The sequence below is a fragment of the Nicotiana tabacum genome, chromosome 24 (assembly GCF_000715075.1).
Source record: "Nicotiana tabacum cultivar K326 chromosome 24, ASM71507v2, whole genome shotgun sequence".
Lineage (NCBI taxonomy): Eukaryota > Viridiplantae > Streptophyta > Magnoliopsida > Solanales > Solanaceae > Nicotiana > Nicotiana tabacum.
In genome coordinates, this window is record NC_134103.1 from 99,370,314 (window position 1) to 99,393,369 (window position 23,056).

General features: G+C 39.5%; 1 protein-coding gene and 1 non-coding gene across 2 annotated transcripts; one reads left to right on the plus strand and one right to left on the minus strand.

Moving 5' to 3' along the window:
* Positions 1-1,555: 1,555 nt before the first annotated feature.
* On the plus strand, positions 1,556-1,626 carry TRNAG-GCC (transfer RNA glycine (anticodon GCC)). Its single transcript has one exon. It is a non-coding gene; the product is annotated as a tRNA-Gly (tRNA).
* An 83-nt stretch (positions 1,627-1,709) lies between these two features.
* On the minus strand, positions 1,710-6,710 carry LOC107802717 (uncharacterized protein At5g01610). The gene is made up of 3 exons (XM_016626269.2): positions 6,418-6,710; positions 2,934-2,988; positions 1,710-2,273 (listed from the first exon to the last, which is right to left on the minus strand). Exons 1-3 carry the CDS (start codon positions 6,502-6,504, stop codon positions 1,903-1,905), a joined length of 513 nt encoding a protein of 170 aa, XP_016481755.1. The 5' UTR covers positions 6,505-6,710; the 3' UTR covers positions 1,710-1,902.
* Positions 6,711-23,056: the final 16,346 nt, after the last annotated feature.

Below are 23,056 nucleotides of genomic sequence, written 5' to 3' on the forward strand. Positions count from 1 at the left end.
CATTTTGTGCTATGAATACTTTATGGAAAAAAAAACCGAAAAAAATCGAAAACCCGAAAAATCCGAGAAAAATCGAGATTAAAAAACCCGACTTTTATTGGTTTGGTATTTAGATTTAATAACCCGATACAATTGGTTTGGTTTGGTAATTAGAAAATCCAAACCAACCCGACCCATGTACACCCCTACTTTTGAATAGTGAATTCAGAATTCAGTATTTGTTAAAATTTTATATATATATATATATATATATATATATATATATATATATATATATATATATATATATATATATATATATATATATATATATATATATATATGTTCTGTATATGAAATTTGTGAATATAATTTGAATCAGTTGGTCAGAAGCTCTTATAAATGGATGGAGTTTAAGGAGAAAAACAATGAAGAATTAATCCAAACTAATGTGCTTTTCTATAATTTTGCATAGAACAATTGATTTTTCTAACTCTAGCATGAAACTAATGTGCTTTTCTATAATTTTGCTAGCCTTGTACTTTTGTTTGGTTTTGCTCTTAACTGTATACTTTGTGCTATATTTGAGGTGCCCACTAGCATATTGCTTGGGCTGCTATTGGTTGCTTCATTTAACATGCTTCGTGAATTTGAGATGCTGATTTGACAAGAATCACTGTAAGGGAGATTTTTATTTCAATTATTATGAGTACTATCAAATTAATTGTTGCGCGTGAAAAGTTTGAAATATCGTTGACATGAGGTTCAATGTTGTAATCCTAGTTATACTGAAATATAACTACATTGAATGTGAATCAACTATTTTGGAACTTTAATAATTTTGCATGGTCACTTTTATGAGCCTTCCAGGTCTAGTGATTTGCACAAATAGGACATTTCCGTGTCACCGTTGATTTTTTTGACTCCGTTTGTTTTATGAGCAGAACTTCAAATTTAACAAATGTGTTGTTTCCATGGACAATACTTTTAACTTTTAACCTTAAAGGTTTGCCCATAGGACAATAGTGGAAGACAAAAAATCAAGACAAAGGGTATTGAGTATAATTTCCTTTTTCAGATCTTTGTTCGAGTTATTCAATAAAGGTTAAATGAGGCTTAGTTAAAGGAATAATTCATTAAACATCAGATATATAATAAAGTATACATCTCTAAGTTCCAAAGCTTGGTTTATCATTTCAATTATGCAATCATATAATAATACTTACCGCTCAACGGACGGAGAAAATACTATTCAGGGAAATTGAATTTGGGACGGCTTCGCTTTGCAAAACTATATATTAAAAGTGCATTACCGGAACAAATACAGTATATATTTATCCTTTCATTAGGCTGAGAGTTCACTCCAAAAAATTGACAAAAAAACGATCAAGCTTTGCACTATCAGGAAGATCAATGAAAAAGAAGTTTGGTATCTGTTATCTTTATTTTTCCAACTGCTTATCCTAATACCTAAGCTCTATAACAACCTCATCTTCTTTAAAATGTCTTGTCCTAGTATTAGCACTACAAATGTCTTGTGTATAGAATAGGATGTCCCGAGAATGAATAGATGACAGCACCAGTGGTCTAGTGGTAGAATAGTACCCTGCCACGGTACAGACCCGGGTTCGATTCCCGGCTGGTGCATTCCTCTTTTTGTTTACTATTTTTGACAATGACAATAAACAGAGCTAGATAGATACGATCCCCAACTAAAAGAGACACTCAACTTTGACACATGCCAAATCTGGTTTAACCACATATTTATGTTTCGTAAGTTTGCAATTGACATTACAATTTAATCCAAATTCAAAATTATTCACACAACTGTTTCACAGAGAAGTCGTAACTACAACAACTCAAACATGCCTCAAGGCTTTACAGATAGATAACAATCTCAGTATTCATAGCAAGTTGACAACATTAGAATTTATCTACAGCGACTCCATCTCTCAAGACCTCATAAGCTTCCTTACTACGGGTTTTCTTCAAGCCAGCCGTGAAATGAAGCTTTGATTTTTCAGATGAAATAGCAGTAACTTTTACCCACATCATCACTTTTGTTTTCATTCCTTCAATGTCGGCTAGCTTTCCTTTCTCCAAGTACCCAGTAACAGCTGTGGAGAAGCGTAATACAGATGAATCCCTGTAACCAACCTCACATACTGAGGGAATATATACAGTAAGCTTCTTGGTTTCTTCATTAAACTCATAGTTGGTGGCATCACGAGGGAAGATGCCTACTGGAAGGTCATACTCCTTCAGCAGTTCTGGCAATGGCTTTTGCATTTTTCCTGCAAATCCAATGCAAAGCAGGCGATAAGTTAGCTCCTGACTATTTTGGCAAAGGAATAAGAGAGAGAGAGAGACAGAGAGCGCTCACTGACGAGTGTCCTTAGATTATTACCAATAAAATGACAGCATCTTCAACTAAATTAATCAATGTTGTTTCTACGAGTAAATGAAGAATTCTATATGAGAAAATATTTGGGTATACTTTTTAAGAAATCAAACATTTAACTAGTAAATTAGTCGAAACATCCAGGTAAACAGCTTAGCTTCTTTTTCATTTCAAGAAAGAATTGATTTTTCCTGAGATAAAACTAGAATTTGATGTGTTCTGCATTAGTCCTATCTCTTCAATAAAGACCTCTTTTTTCCTTCTCCCCCATTTCTCATTTTGTTGATTGAAAGAGAGCTTTTTTGGGGACATTCAACATGGTTTATCACAAGCTAGTTTAATCCGCAGCCTGAATATCCACTATCCTACACATCATGAGACACACCACACAAGAAGTAAAAGGTAAACATTTTATTTCCCTGTTCCCGCGCCAGCCTAATGTTTACTAGGGGGAGGCCTGCTAGCACGCTAATATCCAGACAGCATCAGAGTTGGACGTAAAAGTTTAGAGAAGACAAAAGGAGCTAAAAGAGTAATGAGGAGGAAGACTAACCTTTAATCTTGTTCACCAGCCATTTGCTTCCTCCTTCAATACTGCTTTGCAAGGACTAATTTTAAAAAGGGGAAGAAGTCTCAGACACATGTAAAAAGAAGACGAGAAGGGATAAATTCCATGCATAGAAGCGATCTCAACAAAATCAATAAAATATAATCAAATGGTTTCTCCGAGCAAATTGCAAATTAGTAAACATATTTTACAACAACAACATACCCAGTGTAGTCCCACAAGTGGGGTCTGGAGAAGGTAGAATGTACGCAAACCTTACCCCTGCCTTTAAGAAGGCAGAAAGGCTGTTTCCGGTAGACCCTCGGCTCATGACAGGGAGAGGGGAAGTGCAATAACAAGCAAACCGATCTGACAACCGAAGTAAAAATACAAAACTATGCAGTAGGTAATGCAATCAAGAAACTAAAACAAAAGACAACAACAATTAGTAACAGAAGTCTAAGGATACAAAAAAAAACACGAAAGGCACCAACTGGTGTATCAAAATTACTGCTACAAACAAGAACAACACTCGGCCACCTAACCCTTTACCTTTATTTTCATCCTCCACATCTTCCTATTCATGGTCATGTCCTAGGTGAGCTGGAGCAACGCCATATCTTGCCTAATCACCTCCCCCCAATACTTCTTTGGCCTGCCTCTACCTCTCCGTTGGCCCTCCCATGCCAGCCTCTCACACCTCCTCACCGGAGCGTCAGTGTCTCTATTCTTCACATGCTCGAACCATCTAAGTCTCGCATCCCGCATCTTGTCCTCTACAGGGGCCACACTCACCTTGTCCCGGATAACTTCATTTCTAATTTTATCTAACCTGGTATGCCCGCACATCCACCTCAACATCCTCATTTCAGCCACCTTCATCTTCTGGACATGAGATTTCTTGACTGGCCAACGCTCTGCCCCATACAACATAGTCGGTCTGACCACCGCTCTATAGAACTTACCTTTAAGTTTTGGTAGCATATTCTTATAACACAAAATACTGGAAGCGAGCCTCCATTTTATCCATCCCGCCCCAATACGTGACATCCTCGTCAATCTCTCCATTCCTTCGTATAATAGACCCAAGGTACTTGAAACTATCTCTCCTAGAGATGACTTGTGAATCGAGCCTCATGTCTTCGTCCTCTTCCTGAGTCGCGCCACTGAACTTGCACTCCAAGTATTCTGTTTTGGTCCTGCTCAACTTGAAGCCCTTTGACTTTAAGGTCTGTCTCCATACCTCTAACCTCTCGTTAACGCCACAACGCGTCTCATCAATCAATACAATATCATCAGCAAATAACATGCACCACGTCATCTCCCCTTGAATGTGACGCGTCAGTGCATCGATAGCTCGGGCAAACAGAAATGGGTTGAGGGCTGACCCCTAATGTAGCCCCATCATAACCAGGAAGTGTTCCGAGTCCCCTCCCACTGTGCTCACCCGAGTCTTATCACCCTCGTACGTAGTAAACATATTTTGTTTTACTTGAAAAAAAAAGTAAACATATTTCTTTTGGTTAGGGCATGTATTACTTAAATAGTCTCAACTCAAAAACAAATTGACACTCATCAATATTTGAATAAAATTGGAACTTGTTTTAATTTATTACATAAATTTCAATTAATAGTTTCACCAGTGCAGGAACTTGAAGATGGATCTTGTACTTTCATCAGTAAAATGTTTTTCATACTACTAATACGCATCGTTCTGTATAATAAAAAGGAGAAGAAAAGCATATCCTAGCATTATACCTAGATTTTCAGGAAATAAGTTCCTATTCATCAGTAAAGCTTCAGCCTTTGGGATCTATGGCATGATCGGATGTTGATTGTGCACTTATTGTAATAACAAAGGAGGTCAAGACACAGAGCATGTGTTCTACCGTTTTGCATAAGAAATTTTCTTGTGCTTTGAAATCCAAGAATGCAATAATGGAAAGAAAGAGGATGTCATTCAACAAAGTTTATGCCCAAGCACTCCAACAATCTTTGTCTACAATTAAACAAGTGATGATTACAGCAAAGATACTAATCTGTCTAGCCCCGCCTTGCAACATTGAGGAGAAGAAAAATTCATGGGAAAGAATAGAGTATTGGCCCAAAACTTGATAAGTAAAACACTAACATATGGGAGGTAACAAGACTTATTAAAAGTTTGTCAAGCTGCGGTTTTTGTGTTGGACTATGAGAAAAAAATGAGATCTTTGTGGCATCACTTTGTTCATAATCTATTTCCCGCTATTTAGAGAGTCATTTCCTCATACATCCTGCTCTTGAAAGGAAAAGCAGGTTAAGGCGCTTAGCTGGATGGTTTGATTAATCCAAATATATTTTTTACGAATTTGCATTCTCAAACGTTATACACAAAAAATCTTTCATATCAAATTTTTCGTTTACTCATAGGGAACACCACTGATTCATTTCTCGAGGATGCTTCATTTTTCCGGTAATCATCTAAGGATGCTCATCAGTACGGGGAGGATGCTTCATTTTTCCGGTAATTATCTAAGGATGCCCATGAGTACAAGTCCTGACCTCCTTTTTCCTTTGCTATTATTTTGCCAAATGCCAGCATACTCAGCAGCTCATTCATCAGTCATCCCTACTCAACAATAGATTCTTAGGAAAAATGCAAAAGCCTCGTGACATTTGCCGAAGGAATACGACATTCCAGCAGGTATTTTCCCTCATGATGTCACCAACTATGTGTTTAATGAAGAAACTACGAAGCTTACTGCCTATATTCCCTCAGAGATTCGTCTGTATGTGAGATAGGATACAGGAGAACCTCATGTCACTCAAACATATCAGTAGCTAAACCATGGCTTAGATAGAAAGCTCACTTAAAGTTCAGTTCAAATGGAGTACAAAATCGAAGTAATCCCTCCATGATTAAACTCAATAAACGATGTTGCAATGTACTTATTAGAGAAACAAGCAAAGGCACTTCACTTGTAGACAAGCAACAATATGTCACAGGAAAAAAGTTACCAGCATATGTATTTCCGCCAAACCAATAAATGCATGACATATGTCTTTTAAATAAACTTTTTATCACCATGCCGTTTGCACTCATATGTATAATTATCACATTAATTTTCCATTCCTTTCTCTCTAGAGGTATGAGACTAAATTTGAAAGAATTTCCCTAAAAACAAGCTCACAAAAAAGAACAGTTTAAAAGAGAAAAACGCAATTAAGAAGAATAAACTTCTAATTAAGTATATTCAAAAGGAGGGTACATATATCACCACCAGTGACCATAAAAAGTTAATCTTTAATGGTAAATCAATCAAATCGAAAGTGCTATCTAGTGATTCCAACAAAAAGTAGTTTAAGCTACCCCGGAATTAAATCCTCGGGAAATCAGACATAAACAGAATTGGTTATTGGCGTAAACAGTAAACCCTAGTGGTGCTCAAAAACCCATAAAGTAGAGAAATGCAAATTGGGGAAAGAAGTAAATAGGGAAAAAGGGACGTACGTTAATGTCATCGCCGACGGAATTGATCTCTTTGTTGGCTTTCTGACCTATCCAATAGGAACCCAACTTGTTCAATATCTGATCCATTTATACAAGTTTGCAAAGTTAAGAAGAAAGTCTATATTGATCTCTCTGTGTCGAGAGAGTAAACAAGTCTTCTTCGTCGTCGGGTTGTTCTTCTCTCTCTCAGCTCAGCTCAGCTCAGCTCAGCTCAAAGATAGATAGAGAAGAGAAAGGAGGGGGGTTTTGGGGAGAATATTCTTCGCCAACTATCTGTACCAAACAACAGCAATTTTTTCTTCATTTTCTACTTGCGTAATTCTTCTTAGCTGTTGTTACTAGTTTGTAAATAATTATCCATATCTATTTTACATCAAACTACCTTTAAAAATTAAAGTAAAAATATATATAACTTGACGATCACTAAATTATATATAGATGTATGTGTAGGGAAATGACACATGAAAATAATAATAATACTCAAAACAATAATATTATTTGTGAGTGGAAATACACCAATTGGCTTGAGTCGTGCTAGGCACTATCCTAAGAAACTATTTCATCAGTGTGAAATGTCTCCCCGTGATTAAACAAGCATACCTTTATTTATTTAGATGATACAAGATTCAGCAAAATTAAATAATAAATCCAGAGAGTTTGAAAGATTGGAGAGAAGAATTAATAATAATAGGTAATGATTGTAGGAAGGAAGTAATGATTAGTTAACTATAAAGAAGGAAGAAGCAAGATGAATTCTCGGTTGAGAATTGAGTGAGTATGATGGCTAATTGTAGACCCAGCCAGTCGTTTTGAGAGTTGTAGCCCATTTCTCCAATTTACTGCTCATTTTGTGCTTTATAGCTGTTATGTGACTTGTCGGGGTAATCGGTTTAGATCCGGAGAGATTTCAGAATGAATTGAGACACTTAGTCTCAAGGTTGGAAGCTTAAGTTGAAGAGGTTGACCAAATATTATCTTATCCGTAAATGACTCAAGAATGGAGTTTTGATGGTTCTGTTAGCTCCGTTTGGTGATTTTGGACTTAGGAGCGTGTCCGGATTATGATTTGGAGGTCTATAGTTGAATTAGGCTTAAAATGGCGAAAGTTGGAAATTTAGAAGTTTGACCGAGAGTGGACTTTATGGTTACCGGGTTCGGATTGGAGTTTCGGGAGTTGAAGTAGGTCTGTGGTGTCATTTGTGACCTTTGTGCAAAATTTGGGGTCAATCGGACGTGATTTGATAGGTTTCAGCATCGTTTGTAGAAGTTGAAATTTTCTTAGTTTCAACAGGCTTGAATTGGCGTGCGATTCGTATTTTTGATGTTGTTTGAGGTGATTTGAGGGCTCGGCTAAGTTTGTATCATATTTTAGGACTTGTAGGTGTATTTAGTTGAGGTCCCGGGGGGCTCGGATTGATTTCAGATAGTTAACATATCAAAACGAGACTTAGTGCATTGCTGAAGGAAGGAGTTTGTTGGTGCAATCGCACCTGCGGATTTTTGATCGCAGGTGCGAGCTCGCAGAAGCTAGCATGGAAGCGCAGAAGCGGAAAAAAGGGAGAGTGCAGTGGTCACAGGTGCGAGGGAAATTCCGTACCTGCGTGATCGCAGATGCAGACAGGGGTCGCAGATGCGGACAGAGGTCGCAGATGCGCTAGTGTCCGCAGAAGCAAACTGCTTCTCGCAGAAGCGATTCTGTAGAGGGCTATCGCAGAAGCGGAGGCAGTGCAGCCTTGGAAAAACAACATAAGCGGTGGGTTTTCCACAAAAGCTGAACTGCGGATGCGGTTAAGTGTCCGCAAGAGCGAAAAGACTGGACATAACATTTAAATTCAAGGGTTCTCAATTTTTCTTCATTTTGGGCATTTCAAACTTGGTCTTAGGCGATTTTTGAGAGGATTTTCGAGGGGTTTCTTGAGGTAAGTCACTTGTGTTCATTTTTAATCAATAATCTTGTTTCCCCATTGAATTTTCCACCTAATATGTGTGTATTTAAGTTGGAATTTGGGAATTTTAGGCTATGGATTTGGAGAGTTTGATTTGGGGTTTTGAGGGGCGATTTGGTGTGGTTGGATGGGCTTTCGGGTTTTGTAACTTTTATTAGATTTTGAGACGTGGGCCCGAGGGCCGACTTTTGAGTCGACTTTTGACTTTTGATTAATAACTTAGTGTTTTTCTTATGGAATTAAATCCTTTATCTCGTGTTGATTGTATCGAACTGTTTGTGGCTAGATTCGAGGCATTTGGAGGCCGATTCACGAGGCAAGAGCGTGTTGGAGTAGGGATTTGCACGATTTGAGGTAAGTAACAGTTCTAAATTTGGTTCTGAGGGTATGAAACCCATAATATGTGTCATGTGATTAGTTTTGAGGTAAAGCACATGTTAGGTGACGGGCGTGTGGGCGTGCACCGTAGGAATTATGACCTGGTCAATTCTATGGAACTGAATAGTTGTCTCTCCTTCCCTATCTTTCAACTTAATGTACTTAGTTTTAGTATTTCTAGATTTGTGTTGTATAGACGCTCATGTACTTAGTGACACCCCGATGTTAGGAATTTTTGTATTGAGTTTTGACTTTCTATCATGTTTTGAGGTTTTGATAATTTACACCTGTGTTATTCTTATTTTTTATTTAAAAGTGTTGGAAATATATTGAAGTGTCGGCTTGCCTAGTACCACGTTAGGCGCCATCACGACGGGCTAAGTTTTGGGTCGTGACAAGTTGGTATCAAATCCTAGGTTACATAGGTCTCACGAGTCATAAGCAGGTTTAGTAGAGTCTTGTAGATCGGTACGAAGACGTTTGTACTTATCTTCGAGAGGCTGTCAAACCCTTAGGAAACTTCACATTCTTGTATTCTTGTCATGCGAATTTGTTAATTCCGGTCACTAAATTTATGTTGTTCTATTCTCTCACAGATGGTGAGAACACGTGCTACCGGACAGGACAACCAACCACCAGTACCACCAGCTAGGGCCACGAGAGGCCGAGGTCGCGGTAGGGGATGCGGTAGGGGCAGAGGTGCAGCTCGTACAACAACTAGAGCAACACTTACTGATCCACCAGTTGCTCCAGCTCAGGAGCAGGTTCCGGATGTGGTTGAGCCAGTGGGGCCATCTCAGGCACCAACTGTGCCCATTTTGATTACAGGCTTCAGGAGGCTTTGGCCCAAATATTGACTGTTTGCACTGGCCTTGCTCAGGTAGTTTCGGCTCAGGCCGCACCAGCCACTTCTTAGGCCGGGGGAGGTACTCATACTCCCGTCGCCCGTATTCCAGAGCAGGTAGTGCAGGGACTTCAGATACCGAGGGTAGTACCTGCCCAACCGATTACAGCTGCTCAGGCCTAGGTGGGGGCTACGAGCTGCGGTGGAAGTTATATAAGGACGAGATCCTTGTGAGGAAAATTCTTGTGTTTAAGTTCTCTCTTGTGAATTTTAACTTGTACTATAGTACTAATAGGGAGTCATGCCTGTTAGGCTTATTTGAAAATTCTATATGAAATTCTCTGTGCATACTTGCCAATTTTGTGTTGTAATTATTGAGTTTTAACCTACGAGGTAGGTTCCCTCCTAGGTGACGTTAAAGGTGACTCGTTAATTCGGGTAAATAATTATGAGGTCTTCATGTCTCGTATCTCGTTATCAGTATTGTGAAGGTTTAAAACGAGATTTTTGTTAACATGAAGTTAATTGACATTTTTGTAATTGATTATGAACAACTATTAAGACAAGATTGACCCAGAAGGGTGCTCCGTTCATATGGGCCGAGGAATGTAAGGAGAGGTTCCATAAGTTCAAGACAACTTTGACTACAACCCCAATGTTGGTATTACCTACAGGTTCAGGATCTTATATTGTGTATTGTGATGCGTCGCATATTGACCTCGGCGCAGTGTTGATGCAAGACGGTAGGGTGATTGCCAACGCATCCAGACAGTTAAAGGTTCATAAGAAGAATTATCTGGTCCATGACCTTGAGTTAGCAGCTATTGTTCATGCCTTGAAGATTTGGCGGCATTATTAGTACGGTGACCATTGTGAGGTCTACACCGATCACCGAAGTTTACAAAATTTGTTTAAACAGAAGGATCTTAATTTGCGGCAGCGGAGATGGTTGGAGTTGCTTAAGGATTATGCTATAACCATTCTCTATCATCTTGGGAAGGCCAATGTAGTGGCCAATGCCTTGAGTCGTAAGGCGGAGAGTTTGGGCAGCATAGCATATTTACTGGAAGTAGAGAGGCCTTTGGCCTTGGATGTTCAGGCCTTGGCCAACCAGTTTGTCAGATTGGATGTTTCCGAGCCGAGTCGAGTTTTGGCTTGAGTGGTTTCTCATTCTTCTCTTTATGATTGTATCAGGGAACGTCAGTATGATGACCCACATCTACTTGTCCTTAAGGACACAGTTCAGCACGGCGATGCTAAGGAAGTCACTATTGGAGATGAAGATGTATTACGGATGCAGGGTAGGCTATGTGTGCCTAATGTAGATGGTTTTTGTGAATTGATTCTCCAGGAGGCTGATAATTCGCGGTACTCCATACATCTGGGTGCTATGAAGATGTAGCAGGACTTGAGGCAACATTATTGGTGGAGGAAGATAAAGAAAGACATAGTGGAGTATGTAGCTCGGTGTCTAAATTATCAACAAGTGAAATATGAGCATCAACGACTGAATGGATTGCTTCAGAAGTTAGAGATTCCAGAATGGAAATGGGAGAGGATCACTATGGATTTCGTTGTTGGGCTCCCACGGACTCAGAGTAAGTTCAATGCAGCTTGGGTGATTGTGGATAGATTGACCAAGTCAGCTCATTGCAATCCTATGATGACTACCTACTCTTCCGAGCAGTTGGCTCGAATCTATATTCGCGAGATTGTCAGATTTCACGGCATACCGGTATCTATCATCTTTGACCGGGGTATGCAGTTTACATCACGGTTCTAGAGGGTAGTACAACATGAGTTGGGTACTCGGGTACAGTTCAGTACAACATTTCACCCTCAGACGGACGAGCAGTTCGAACGCACTATTCAGATACTGGAGGATATGCTTCGTGCGTGTGTGATAGATTTTGGGGGTGCTTGAGATCAGTTCTTACCACTTGCGTATCTTGCTTACAACAACAGTTGTCAGTCAAGCATTCAGATGGCTCTGTATGAGGCCTTGTATGGTAGGTGGTGCTAGTCCCCAGTGGGTTGGTTCGAACTGGGCGAGGCTAGGCTATTGGGTACAGACTTGATTCAGGATTGACTTCGTACAGCCCAATCTAGACAGAAGAGTTATGCGAATCGGAAGGTTCGTGATGTTGCATTCATGGTTGATGAGCGGGTATTGCTCCGGATTTCGCCTATGAAGGGTGTGATGAGGTTCGGGAAGAAGGGCAATTTGAGCCCTAGGTATATTGGGCCTTTTGAGATTCTTGAGAGAGTTGGAGAGGTGGCTTACAAACTTACACTACCACCTAGTCTCTTTGTCGGTCATCCGGTATTCCATGTTTCTATGCTTCGAAAATATCACGGGGATCCGTCTCATGTGCTAGACTTCAGTTCGGTTCAGTTGGACAAGAATCTATCTTATGTTGAGGAACCAATGGCTATTTTGGACAGGCATGTTCGAAAGCTGAGGTCAAAGAACATTGCTTCCGGGAAGGTTCGGTGGAGGGGTCATCCGGTCGAGGAGGCGACTTGGGAGACCGAGCATGACATGCGCATATGTTATCCATACTTATTCACCAGCTTAGTTACTTTTTCTAACTCCGTTCGAGGACGAACGTTTGTTTTAGAGGTGGAGAATGTGATGACCCAAAATGTCATCTTTAAATTTAATAATTAATTCTGCGTTCTAAGACCTCGAAAAGCACTATTTATCATTACTCGACTTGCGTGTGCAGTCCGTAAAACTTTTCCGAAAAATTTAAGGTGAAAAATGAATTAAAATGTGAATTAGAGCTTTAAAACTCAACTGAGTTGACTTTGGTCAACATTTTGAGCAAACAAACTCGGATCAGTATTTTGATAATTTTGGTAGGTTCGTATCGTGATTTGGGACTTAGGCGTATGCCCGGAATCAAATTCCGAGGTTCCTAGCCCGAGATATGAAATTTTAATGAAAAATTAAAAGTTTAAGTTCAAATAGTGACCGGATGTCAAATTATGTACAAACGACCCCGGAATAGAATTTTGATGATTCCAGCTCCGTATGGTGATTTTGGACTTAAGAGCGTGATCGAAATTTTATTTGGAAGTCCGTAGTAGAATTAGGCTTGAAATGCCGAAAGTTGAATTTTTGGGAAGTTTGACCGAGAGGTTGACTTTTTGATATCGGGGTCGAAATCCGATTCTGAAAATTTTCATAGCTCAGTTATGTCATTTATGACTTGTGTGCAAAATTTGAAGTCATTCCGAATTGATTTGATGTGTTTCGACACAAGATATAGAATTTGAAAGTTCAAAGTTCATTGATTTTGATTTGAGGTGCGATTCGTCGTTTTGATGTTGTTTGATGTAGTTTGAAGCCTCGACTAAGTTCGTATGGTATTTTGGGACATGTTGGAATAATTGGTTAAGGTCCCGAGGGTCTCGGGTGGATTTCGGAAGGTAAACGGAATGGATTTCGGACAAAGTGCTGGAAATTTCTGTTTGCAGAAATTTCTGTTGCAGAAATTCCGTGCGTGGAGCCAAGTTTGGAAGCTTATATCTCGCAATGAATAAGGAATTAGAAAATGTGCAAAATATGAAAGTTGTAGTCGTTGGATTATAGGTTCCAGAAAGTTAAACTATGCATTATTTGGACATTTGTACAAAAAGTTATGATGGATTGAATGAAGGCTGGTAGAGCAGTTTCGCCAGAAATTTCGCCAGAAATTCTGATGCATGCAGCCGACTTTGGGAGCTTATATCTTGCAATGCATAAGAAATCGGAATAATTGTAAAACATGAAAGTTGTAGTCGGTGGATTCTAGTTTCCAGAAAGTTAAACTGTTTATCATTTGGACATTTGTACATAAAGTTATGATCAATTGAAGTAAGACTGGTAGAGCTATTTCTGGTAGACTTTTAATGACGAAAAATGGACTTTTAGTGACGGATTGGCAGAAACTTAAGGACCAAAAATGCTCATTTCATTCATTTCGTTTTGGATTTTTGGAGCACGGATTTTGGGCGATTTTCACGGGAAAACATTGGGGTAAGTGTTCCTTATCCTATATTGATTATATTTCATAATTCCATACTCATTTACATCATGAATCCGTGAATTTATGGAAGAAAAATCAAGATTTTTGCAAAATCATCCAAAAACGAAAATTTAAGATTTGGAGGTCGAGTTGTTATCGAATTTTGGTAAAATTGGTATGGGTGGACTCGTAATTGAATGGGTTGTCGGATTTTATAAGTTTCGCCGGATTCAGAGATGTGGGTCCCACGGGCAAATTTTGAGCTAATTTCGGATTTTACCGAAAATGTAATATTTTCTTATGAAATTGATTACTATAATTTTTGTTGACTGTATCGAATTAATTATGACTAGATACGAGTCGATCGGAGTCGGAAATTCGAGAAAAAAGCATAATACTTGGTTAAATTGGAGCAAGTCGAGGTAAGTGACTTGTCTAACCTTGTGTGGGGGAAATTTTCCCTAGAATTGGTATTGATGTGATTATTAAAATGTGTTGAAAGTCGTGTGCACGAGGTGACGAGTGTGTACACGGGTTAATTTGCGAAAGATTATATTTTTAAATTGTGTAGATCACTGTTGCGCATTTATTAAATTATTTTATCTTGTTATATTCTTCATCATTGATGTGAGATATATACTTCAAATTTGTTTGATCTTTTCTTACTAATTGTTTTACCTGTTTAGTTGAAACTTGGTTTCTTTTATTCTGTGCATTATTTGAAGGTTGATTTTCTTTAAATTAAATATTATTAATATGAAGTATTTGATATTTTTAAACTTGATATTGAAGCAACGTAGTAAAGATTTTGAAATATTATTTTCCTAAATTATTTACTCCTGAATATTTTATACTCATTGTGAGGGAGCCGTGAGCTCTTTATTGTGGAAGAATATTATTGATGAATTATTTTGACATGAGCTGTGAGCTCTTTATTGTGAAAAACTATTATTGATGATTTATTTTGGCATGAGCCGTGAGCTCTTTATTGTGGCAAACTATTATTGATGATTTATTTTGGCATGAGCCGTAAGCTCTTTATTGTAGAAAAATATTGTTGTTGAATTATTTTGGCAAGTTAAATTATTTGAGCACTTGAGGAGCAAATTGTGATATATTGTGATATTGATACGCATGCGGTGGTATAAGGTCTGGGTGTTGAAACGCATGCGGTGAGATAAGGGTGGCTTGATACGCGTGGCTAGTAGGGGAACTACTAGAAGTCATGCGGTATGATAAGGGTGGCTAAAACGCGGGATGCTATTTCGGAAAAAATATTTTCTTTAAATAAATTGTGAAGGCTCCCGCGGTGATATAAGGAAATGAGATATTGTGAATTTATTTATGATTTGGGACTACGAGGCGGTACCTCAGGAGTGCCCTTGTTGATATTGATTTATGGTTGTAGTTGCCTTTGATTATTATTGTGATTTTCATAAAGTTGAAGGAAATTCTGTTTTGATTTTCACGAGATATTATTTGCAATTATTTGGTGTCATTAAATGTGACATACTATTTGATTCATTTTCAATGTCATTTTATTTTACTACATTGATAAACATTTTACCATGCCATTATTATATTCCAGTAGGGCCTCACCTGACCTCGTCACTATTCTACCGAGGTTAGGGTTGGCACTTACTGGGTACCGCTGTGGTGTACTCATACTACGCTTCTGCACATCTTTTTGTGCAGATCCAGGTACATTTTACCAGCCTAGACGTCATTGAGTTACCTACGCACGGAGACTTCGAGGTATATCTGCTAGCGTCCGCAGACTCCGGAGTCCCCTTCTATCATTTTATGTTGCTTCCTTATATTTTATCTAGACCTTGACATATAGAGACATTGAGAATAAATTCTTAGAAGCTTGTGACTTATTTCTACCGGGTTTTGGGAGTTGAAATTGTTTGAATTGTAGTTTATTTATTTCAGATATTTATTATTATTCCGCATTGATAGGCTTACCTAGTCTTAGAGACTAGGTGCCATCACGACATCCTACGGAGGGAATTTGGGGTCGTGACATATTTTGAGAGGGGATTCATCCTAGGAGAGTTTTGAAGAGCTACTACGGCTTGAAGGTACAAGATTTCATCAATTCTCCTGCCAACAATCAGTGCAAAATGGGAGTTTGTGTAACGACCCGACCTGTTATTTTGAGAGAATAAGTCTCGAACCCCTAATTATTGCTTCCTCTATATCATTTTGTGGTTACGTGACTTGCCAAGAGGATTTATTTTTGGTGTCGAAGTGAAATGGGACACATAGTCCCTAAATTGGAAGTTAAGTCGTAAGAATTGACCGTAAGTTGAATTGTGAGAAGACGACTCTAGAATGGAGTTTCGACAATTTCAATAGCTCCGTAAGGTGATTTTGGTCTTAGTGGCATATTCGGATGTTGAATTGGAGGTCCGTAGGTCATTTTAGCGTCTATTGGCGAAAGTTCGAAAATTGGATGATTTTTGGAAAGTTTGACCTGGAGTAGACTTTTTGATATCGGAGTCGGATTTCAATTCCGGAAGTTGGAGTAGATCTGTAATGTCAATTATGACTTGTGTGCAAAATTTTGAGGTCAATCAGACTTGATTTGATATGTTTTGGCGTCAAATGTAGAAGTTAAAGTTTTAAAGTTCATTAGGCTTGAATCGATGTGCATTTGTTTATGTGATTTAAAGACTCGACTACGTTTGTATGATAATTTAACACTTGTTGGTATATTTGGTTGAGGTCCCGGGGGCCTCGGGTGGATTCCGGGTGGTTAACGAATCATTTTTGAACTTAGAGAAATAAATGATATTGGGCTGGTTCTGGTGTCATCGCACCTGCGGAAGGGTTGGCCGCAGGTGCGGTCTCACATAAGTGATCCTTGAGACGCAGATGCAGGGGCGAGGAGGATGGATAGCGATCGCAGATACGACGTGAAGACCGCTTCTGCGGAAGGGTGATCGCAGAAGCGGAGTGACTGAGGGAGCTGGGGTGGATAAGGCTTCCGCAGAAGCGGACGATGGACCGCAGAAGCGCTTCTGCAGATGCTGATGTTTGCGCGTAGGTGCGAAATCTGGGAGTTTAAGTGAACTCCGCATATGCGTAAACTTCACCGCAGAAGCAGAGTTTTGACCTCAAAAGCGAAAAGCCTGGGCAGACTATATTAAATCAAGTGTACGCGATTTTTATCATTTTTGGATATTTTGAGCTTGGGTACTTATTTTTTATCAATAACCTTGTTTCCCCATTGATTCTCCCACCTAGATTGTGTGTGTTTAAGGTGGAATTTGGGAGTTTGAGGCTAGGGATTTAGAGAGTTTAATTTGGGAATTTGAGCGGCGATTTGGTATGGAATTTTGGTAAAAATTGTATGGCTGGACTCATGGTCGAATGGGTGTTCCTATTTTGTAACTTTTACCCGATTTCGAGATGTGGGCCCAGGTCGACTTTTTGGGCCGAATTTCCAATTCTTTACTTAAGTCGTAGTTTTATTATTTAAATTAGTTTCTTGTAGTTATATTTATAGTATGGAATTGTTTTGGCTAGATTCAAGCCGATCAAAGTTGGAAAATAGAGGGAAATGCATCCTTATCGATTGATTGAGCGAGATTTGAGGTAAGTGACTTGTCTAACTTTGTGTGGGGGAAATCCCCTTAGGATTTGGAACTGTTGTAAAAAGAATTGTGATATGTGAGTGTCGTGTACGCGAGGTGATGAGTGCGTACACGAGTTAATTGTGGAAATTTCGGTTCTTGCTGAGTAGTTTTCTTTTAAATTACTTAACTGAGTTGCCTTAGCATGTGTAGCTGTCATGTTTAGCCTAGTATCATATGTCTATGTGTCTTAACTCTTACTTCCAATTTGTGCAACATGCTTAGTTGAATTACCTGCTTCCCTTGATTTGAATTAAATCTTTAACTGTAAGATTTCTTGCTGGAAATTCGTTGTTCCTTCGGTTCAGTTATCTGCTGCATATTTACTTTGGGACTACTAGGCATTTACTCTGGAGATCCCTCTGTCTTGCATATTTACTTTGGGACTATGAGTTTACTCGGGAGATCCCCCTATCTTGCATATTTACTTTGGGACTATGAGGCGGTACCTCGGGAGATCCCCATATCGTGCATATTTACATTTGGGACTACGAGGCGGTACCTCGGGAGTGCCACTGTTGTTTACCTCTATTTGCCGTGCTATTATTTTCTGAAAATTCTTGTTGTTTAAATTCCCAGTCATTTCAAAATATTATTACATCTTTTGCCTTGATTTTCTTTTAAACCAATAAGGCCCTAATCTGGCCTCGTCACTACTCTACCAAGGTTAGGCTTGGCACTTACTGGATACCATTGTAGTGTACTCAATCTACACTTCTGCACATCCTTTTGTGCAGATCCAGATCCTTCCTACCATGCCAGATACCCATGAGCTGGACTATACATTGAGACTTCAAGGTATATCTGCCAGCGTCCGCAGACCTCGGAGTCCCTCCTTTATCCTTATTATGTTGTTTTTCCTTATTCCTTTTAGACTCTGATATATAGAGATACATTTTCACGATTCGAAATTCTCACCTTCGGGACCGTGATGGCGCCTAATATTTCACTTGCTAGGCAAGTCAAAGTTAGAATAATTTCAACCGTTTTTAACAACTCGTTTTTAATTAAATAGTAAAGAAACCAAACAACTGGAATAATGTCTGAATTAAAGTGAACAACCAAAATAATAACTATGTTTAAATACCATCCCAGTACTGGAGTCACAAGTGCACGAGCTTCTAGAATAATACAAACAAGGGTCTGAATAAAATAAAGTAGTCTGAAAGAAAACGCACAGCTAAGATAAAGTAGAAGGGGACTTTAGAGCTACGAACGTCGTGCAGATATACCTTAAGTCTCCCCTGATAGCTAAATCGGAGCAAATCGACAGTACGCCACTGGGAACAACTCCGGTATCTGCACAAGAAGTGTAGAGTGTAGTATGAGTACAACCAATCCCATGTACTCTGTAAGTGCCAAGCCTAACCTCGACGAAGTAGTGAGGAGGCAAAGGTAGGTCGCTTATATTATTAATAATAATACAATAAGTGAAGTCAATTCAACAGTCATAGCCAATTATTTCTTTTATCATTGTGTTGCGGCGTCCAACTCATTCTCACAATATAATCCTTCAATTAATTTCAGTTGCGGCGTGCAACCCACTCCAACAATATAAACTTAGAATAAAATCTGTTGCGGCGTGCAACCCGATCCAACAATATAATCTTTCAATTTAATTTCGTTACGGCGTGCAACTCACTCCAACTAAATAAACTTAAAATAAAATTCTTTGCGGCGTGCAACCCGATCCAAGAATATAATTTAAAAACTCTTAAATATAAAAATATTCCAATAAATACCACATTTAATAAGAAATTATTAGGCAACAAAGCATACAATAATTATGAATTATTTAAAAAATAAGTAATGACAAGTAGCAATTAATTGTGGCAATCAAGGAGAAAATAGGCAATTTAATATTTAATATACTAAATGTCAAGTAGCAATTAAAACACATAAGTCAAATAAGCATGTAGTAATTATAGCATGAACTCAAGACATAATATTGGACAAGGAATATGAGAGAAATAATTAATATAATAATTAATTCATGATTTAAAATAATTTATGATCTTCAGATAAATATGCAAACAATCAATTTGATGACCTATAGGCACTCGTCACCTCGCCTATACGTCGTTACACATGAAACTCACGTAACAAATAATTCAAGGTTTCATTCCCTCAAGTCAAGGTTAACCACGATACTTACCTTGTTTTGAAAATTTCAAGTGATAACTCGAACACAACTTTTCCTTTCGAATTAGTCTCCAAACCAATCAAACCTATCAAATAATTGGCCAACAATTCAGTTGGAGCTTAGAAATTATTCATAATTCGAAAGAGACTTAATTTAAGTCATTTTCGGAAAAGTCAACCAAAAGTCAATTTGGGGCCCACTTTTCGGAACCCGACAAAATATCATGGAATCCAAACTCCCATTCCGATATGATTTCAACCATACTAAAATTACCGAATTCCAACATCGGGTTGTCTTTCAAATCCTAAATTTTTATTTTTGGAATGTTTTACAAAAATTACAATTTCTTCCATCTAAATCCAAAATAAACGATGAATATAAACATGGATTTATGAAATATAATTACTTTCGGATATAGAATACTTACCCAAGTCGAATTCATGAAAACCCCCTTTGGAATCGCCCAAATCTGAGACTCAAAACTCAAAAATGAGCAAAAATGGCTAACACCCGACTTTATGTATTATGTCAAACATTTTCGCATCTGCGGACTCGCATTTGCGAGACAAAGCTCGCATTTGCAGAATAGGTCAGCCCAAAATAGGACCGCATCTGCTCGCCTTCATGTCGCAGAAGCGACTGCGCAGAAGCGCGAAGGAAGCCGCAGAAGCGAAGAAGATCGTATCTGCGATCATGGCACCGTAGAAGCGGGCACGCACCTGCGTCCCAAGCTTCGCAGAAGCGAATCTTCTCCCCTGGCCTCAAAGTTGCAGAAGTGACACTGCCTTCGCAGAAGCGATCACGCACCTGCGGCCAAAATTGCGCAGGTGCGACACACCAGAACCAAACCTGTGTTCTTGAACAAAAATGGTCTGAACCTCGTCTGAAACGCACCCGAGCCTCTCGGGACCTCGTCCAAATATTCCAAAAAGCCCCGTAACATAATACGGAACTTACTCGGGGTCTCAAATAATGTCAGATAATGTCAAAATTATAATTCACACCTCGATTCAGACTTATGTGTTTCAAACTTTTCACTTTACAAAACCCGTGCCGAAACGTATTAAATGTATCCGGAATGATTTTAAATTTGGCGCACAAGTTATAAATGACATAACGGATCTATTCCAACTCTTTGAATCTCAATCTAAGTCCGATATCGATAAATTCTAATTCACGGTCAGTCTTTGGAAATCTTTAGCCTTTAGATTTCTAGTTTCCGTTAAATGGAGATAATTCGAGCTAGGGACCTCCGAATTTGATTTCGGGCATACACCCAAGTCCCAAATCACAATACGGACCTATTTGAACTGTTAAAATACTGATTCGGGTCCATTTGCTCAAAACTTTGACCAAAGTCAATTTAAATAAATTTTGGAGCTCCATTTCACATTTTAATCAATATTTCACTTAAAATCTTTCCAAAAAAATTTATGAACTGCGCACGCAAGTCGAGGAATGCTGAAAGGTTCTATCTGAGGTCTCAGTATACCGAAATAAATGTTTAAAATTGAAGATCACATATTGGGTCATCACACACATAGTATTTTCTCTTAGAAGCTTGTGACTTATTTCCACCAGGTTTTGTGAGTTGTAATTATTGATTTGCAGTTATATATTTATTTCATTTGTTGAGAATTAGGCTTCAGTTTTATATTATGTTATTCCGCAAATTATTAGGCTTACTTAGTCTTAGAGACTTGGTGCCATCACGACATCCTAAGAGGGTGAATTGGAGTCGTGACAAGTTGGTATCATAGCTCTAGGTTCATAGGTGTTATAAGTCACAAGAAGGTTTAGTAAAATCTCGCGGATCGGTACAGAGACGTCTGTACTTATCTTCGAGAGGCTATGGAACTGTTAGGAAAAGCTTCACTTCTTTGATTCCTTATCATGCGAGATTTTGACCTCTGATTCTAAAATTGCTATCTTTCTATTCTCTCACATATGGTGAGGACACGTACAACTGGATCAGATGACCAGACACCCACGCCCCCTACTAGAGCTACGAGAGGCCGAGGCCGGGGTAGAGGCCGAGGACGTCCACGTGGTGCAGCCAGAGCACCCGCACGAGCTTCTACTGAGGAGCCACCAATAGCACCAGTTGGAGGTCAGGGACCTTACTGTACCATCCCTCCAGGAGACTATAGCCCAGTTTCTGAGAATGTTCAGTACCTTGGCTCAAGTAGTATTGATACCCCTTGCTACTGCCATATCTCAGGCCGGGGGAGGAGTACAGACTCCGGTCGCTGGTAACCCAGAGCAGTGAGTTCAAGTTGACCAGGTTCCAGAGATCATACCGATGCAGCCGGTAGCTCCAGTTCAGCTCGATGTTAGGGAAACAGTTTTTGAGGCGGAACAACTCAGGCTCGAAAGGTACAAGAAGTACCACTCTCCTACTTTCAGTGGCTTGTCATCAGAGGATGCCCAAGGTTTTCTTGAGGAGTGCCACTGTATCCTCTGTACTATGGGTGTTGCAGAGACCAGTGGGGTTTCTTTCACTACGTTCCAGCTTAGAGGAGCAGCTTATCAGTGGTGACACGCATACGATTTGGATAGTTCGACTGAGGCATCTTCACTCACTTGAACTCAGTTCTCAGATATGTTATTGAGGGAGTATGTTCCCAGAGTCTTAGAGATACTTGGCGCGCAGAGTTTGAGCAGTTGCGCCAGGGTTCTATGACCGTGTTAGAGTATGTGGTTCGATTCAGCGATTTGGCAAGGCATGCACCGTCTTTGGTTGATACTGTTCGAGAGCGGGTTCATCGGTCTATTGAGGGGATTAACCCTAGTATCAGATTGAGCATGGCCCGATAGTTAGAGATAGATATTGCATACCAGCAGGTAGTAAAGATTGCTAGGAGGTTGGGGGTACGTTGACTCAGGATAGAGAGGAGAGAGAGGCCAAGAGGTCTCGAGAGTCTGGAACCTATAGTGGTACTTGTGCCCCAGCTACAACTCATCAGGGCAGGGGTTATATGGGTCACCATGTTCTTTCAACACTTTAAGCCGCCAGCGGTGCTCCGGCCACTAATAGGCCCCAGGATCCTTATTATGCACCGCCAATGTCTAGTATACCTCCTGTACGGGGTGCTTTCAGTGGGCAGTCCAGTCGATTAGGCCCGAGCCAGTCGCAGCAGCCACATCCTCCGAGAGCTTATTTTGAGTGTGGTGACACTAATCATGTGGTGAGGGATTGCCCTAGATTCAGGAGGGGTGCACCTCCACAGATTTCTCAGGCACCGCATGCTCCACCAGGTCCTCAGGCTATGGTTACAGCACCAGCTACTGCCCCACCTGACAGCCAGCTAGAGGTGGAGGTCAGCCAGGTAGAGGTCGCCCTAGAAGGGGAGGCCAGGCCAGATATTATTCCCTTCCTGCTAGGACGGAGGCAGTTGCATCAGATTCTGTTATCACAGTATTGTTCTGGTCTATCATAGAGATGCATCAGTCTTATTTGATCCAGGATCCACTTATTCCTATGTGTCATCTTATTTTTCTTCGTATTTGGGTGTATCCCGTAATTCTCTGAGTTTACCTGTCTATGTGTCTACACCTGTGGGTGATTCTATTATTGTTGACCGTGTGTATCGGTCATGTTTGATTGTTCTTAATAGTTTTGAGACCAGAGCCAATTTATTATTGCTCAATATGATGGATTTCAATGTTATTTT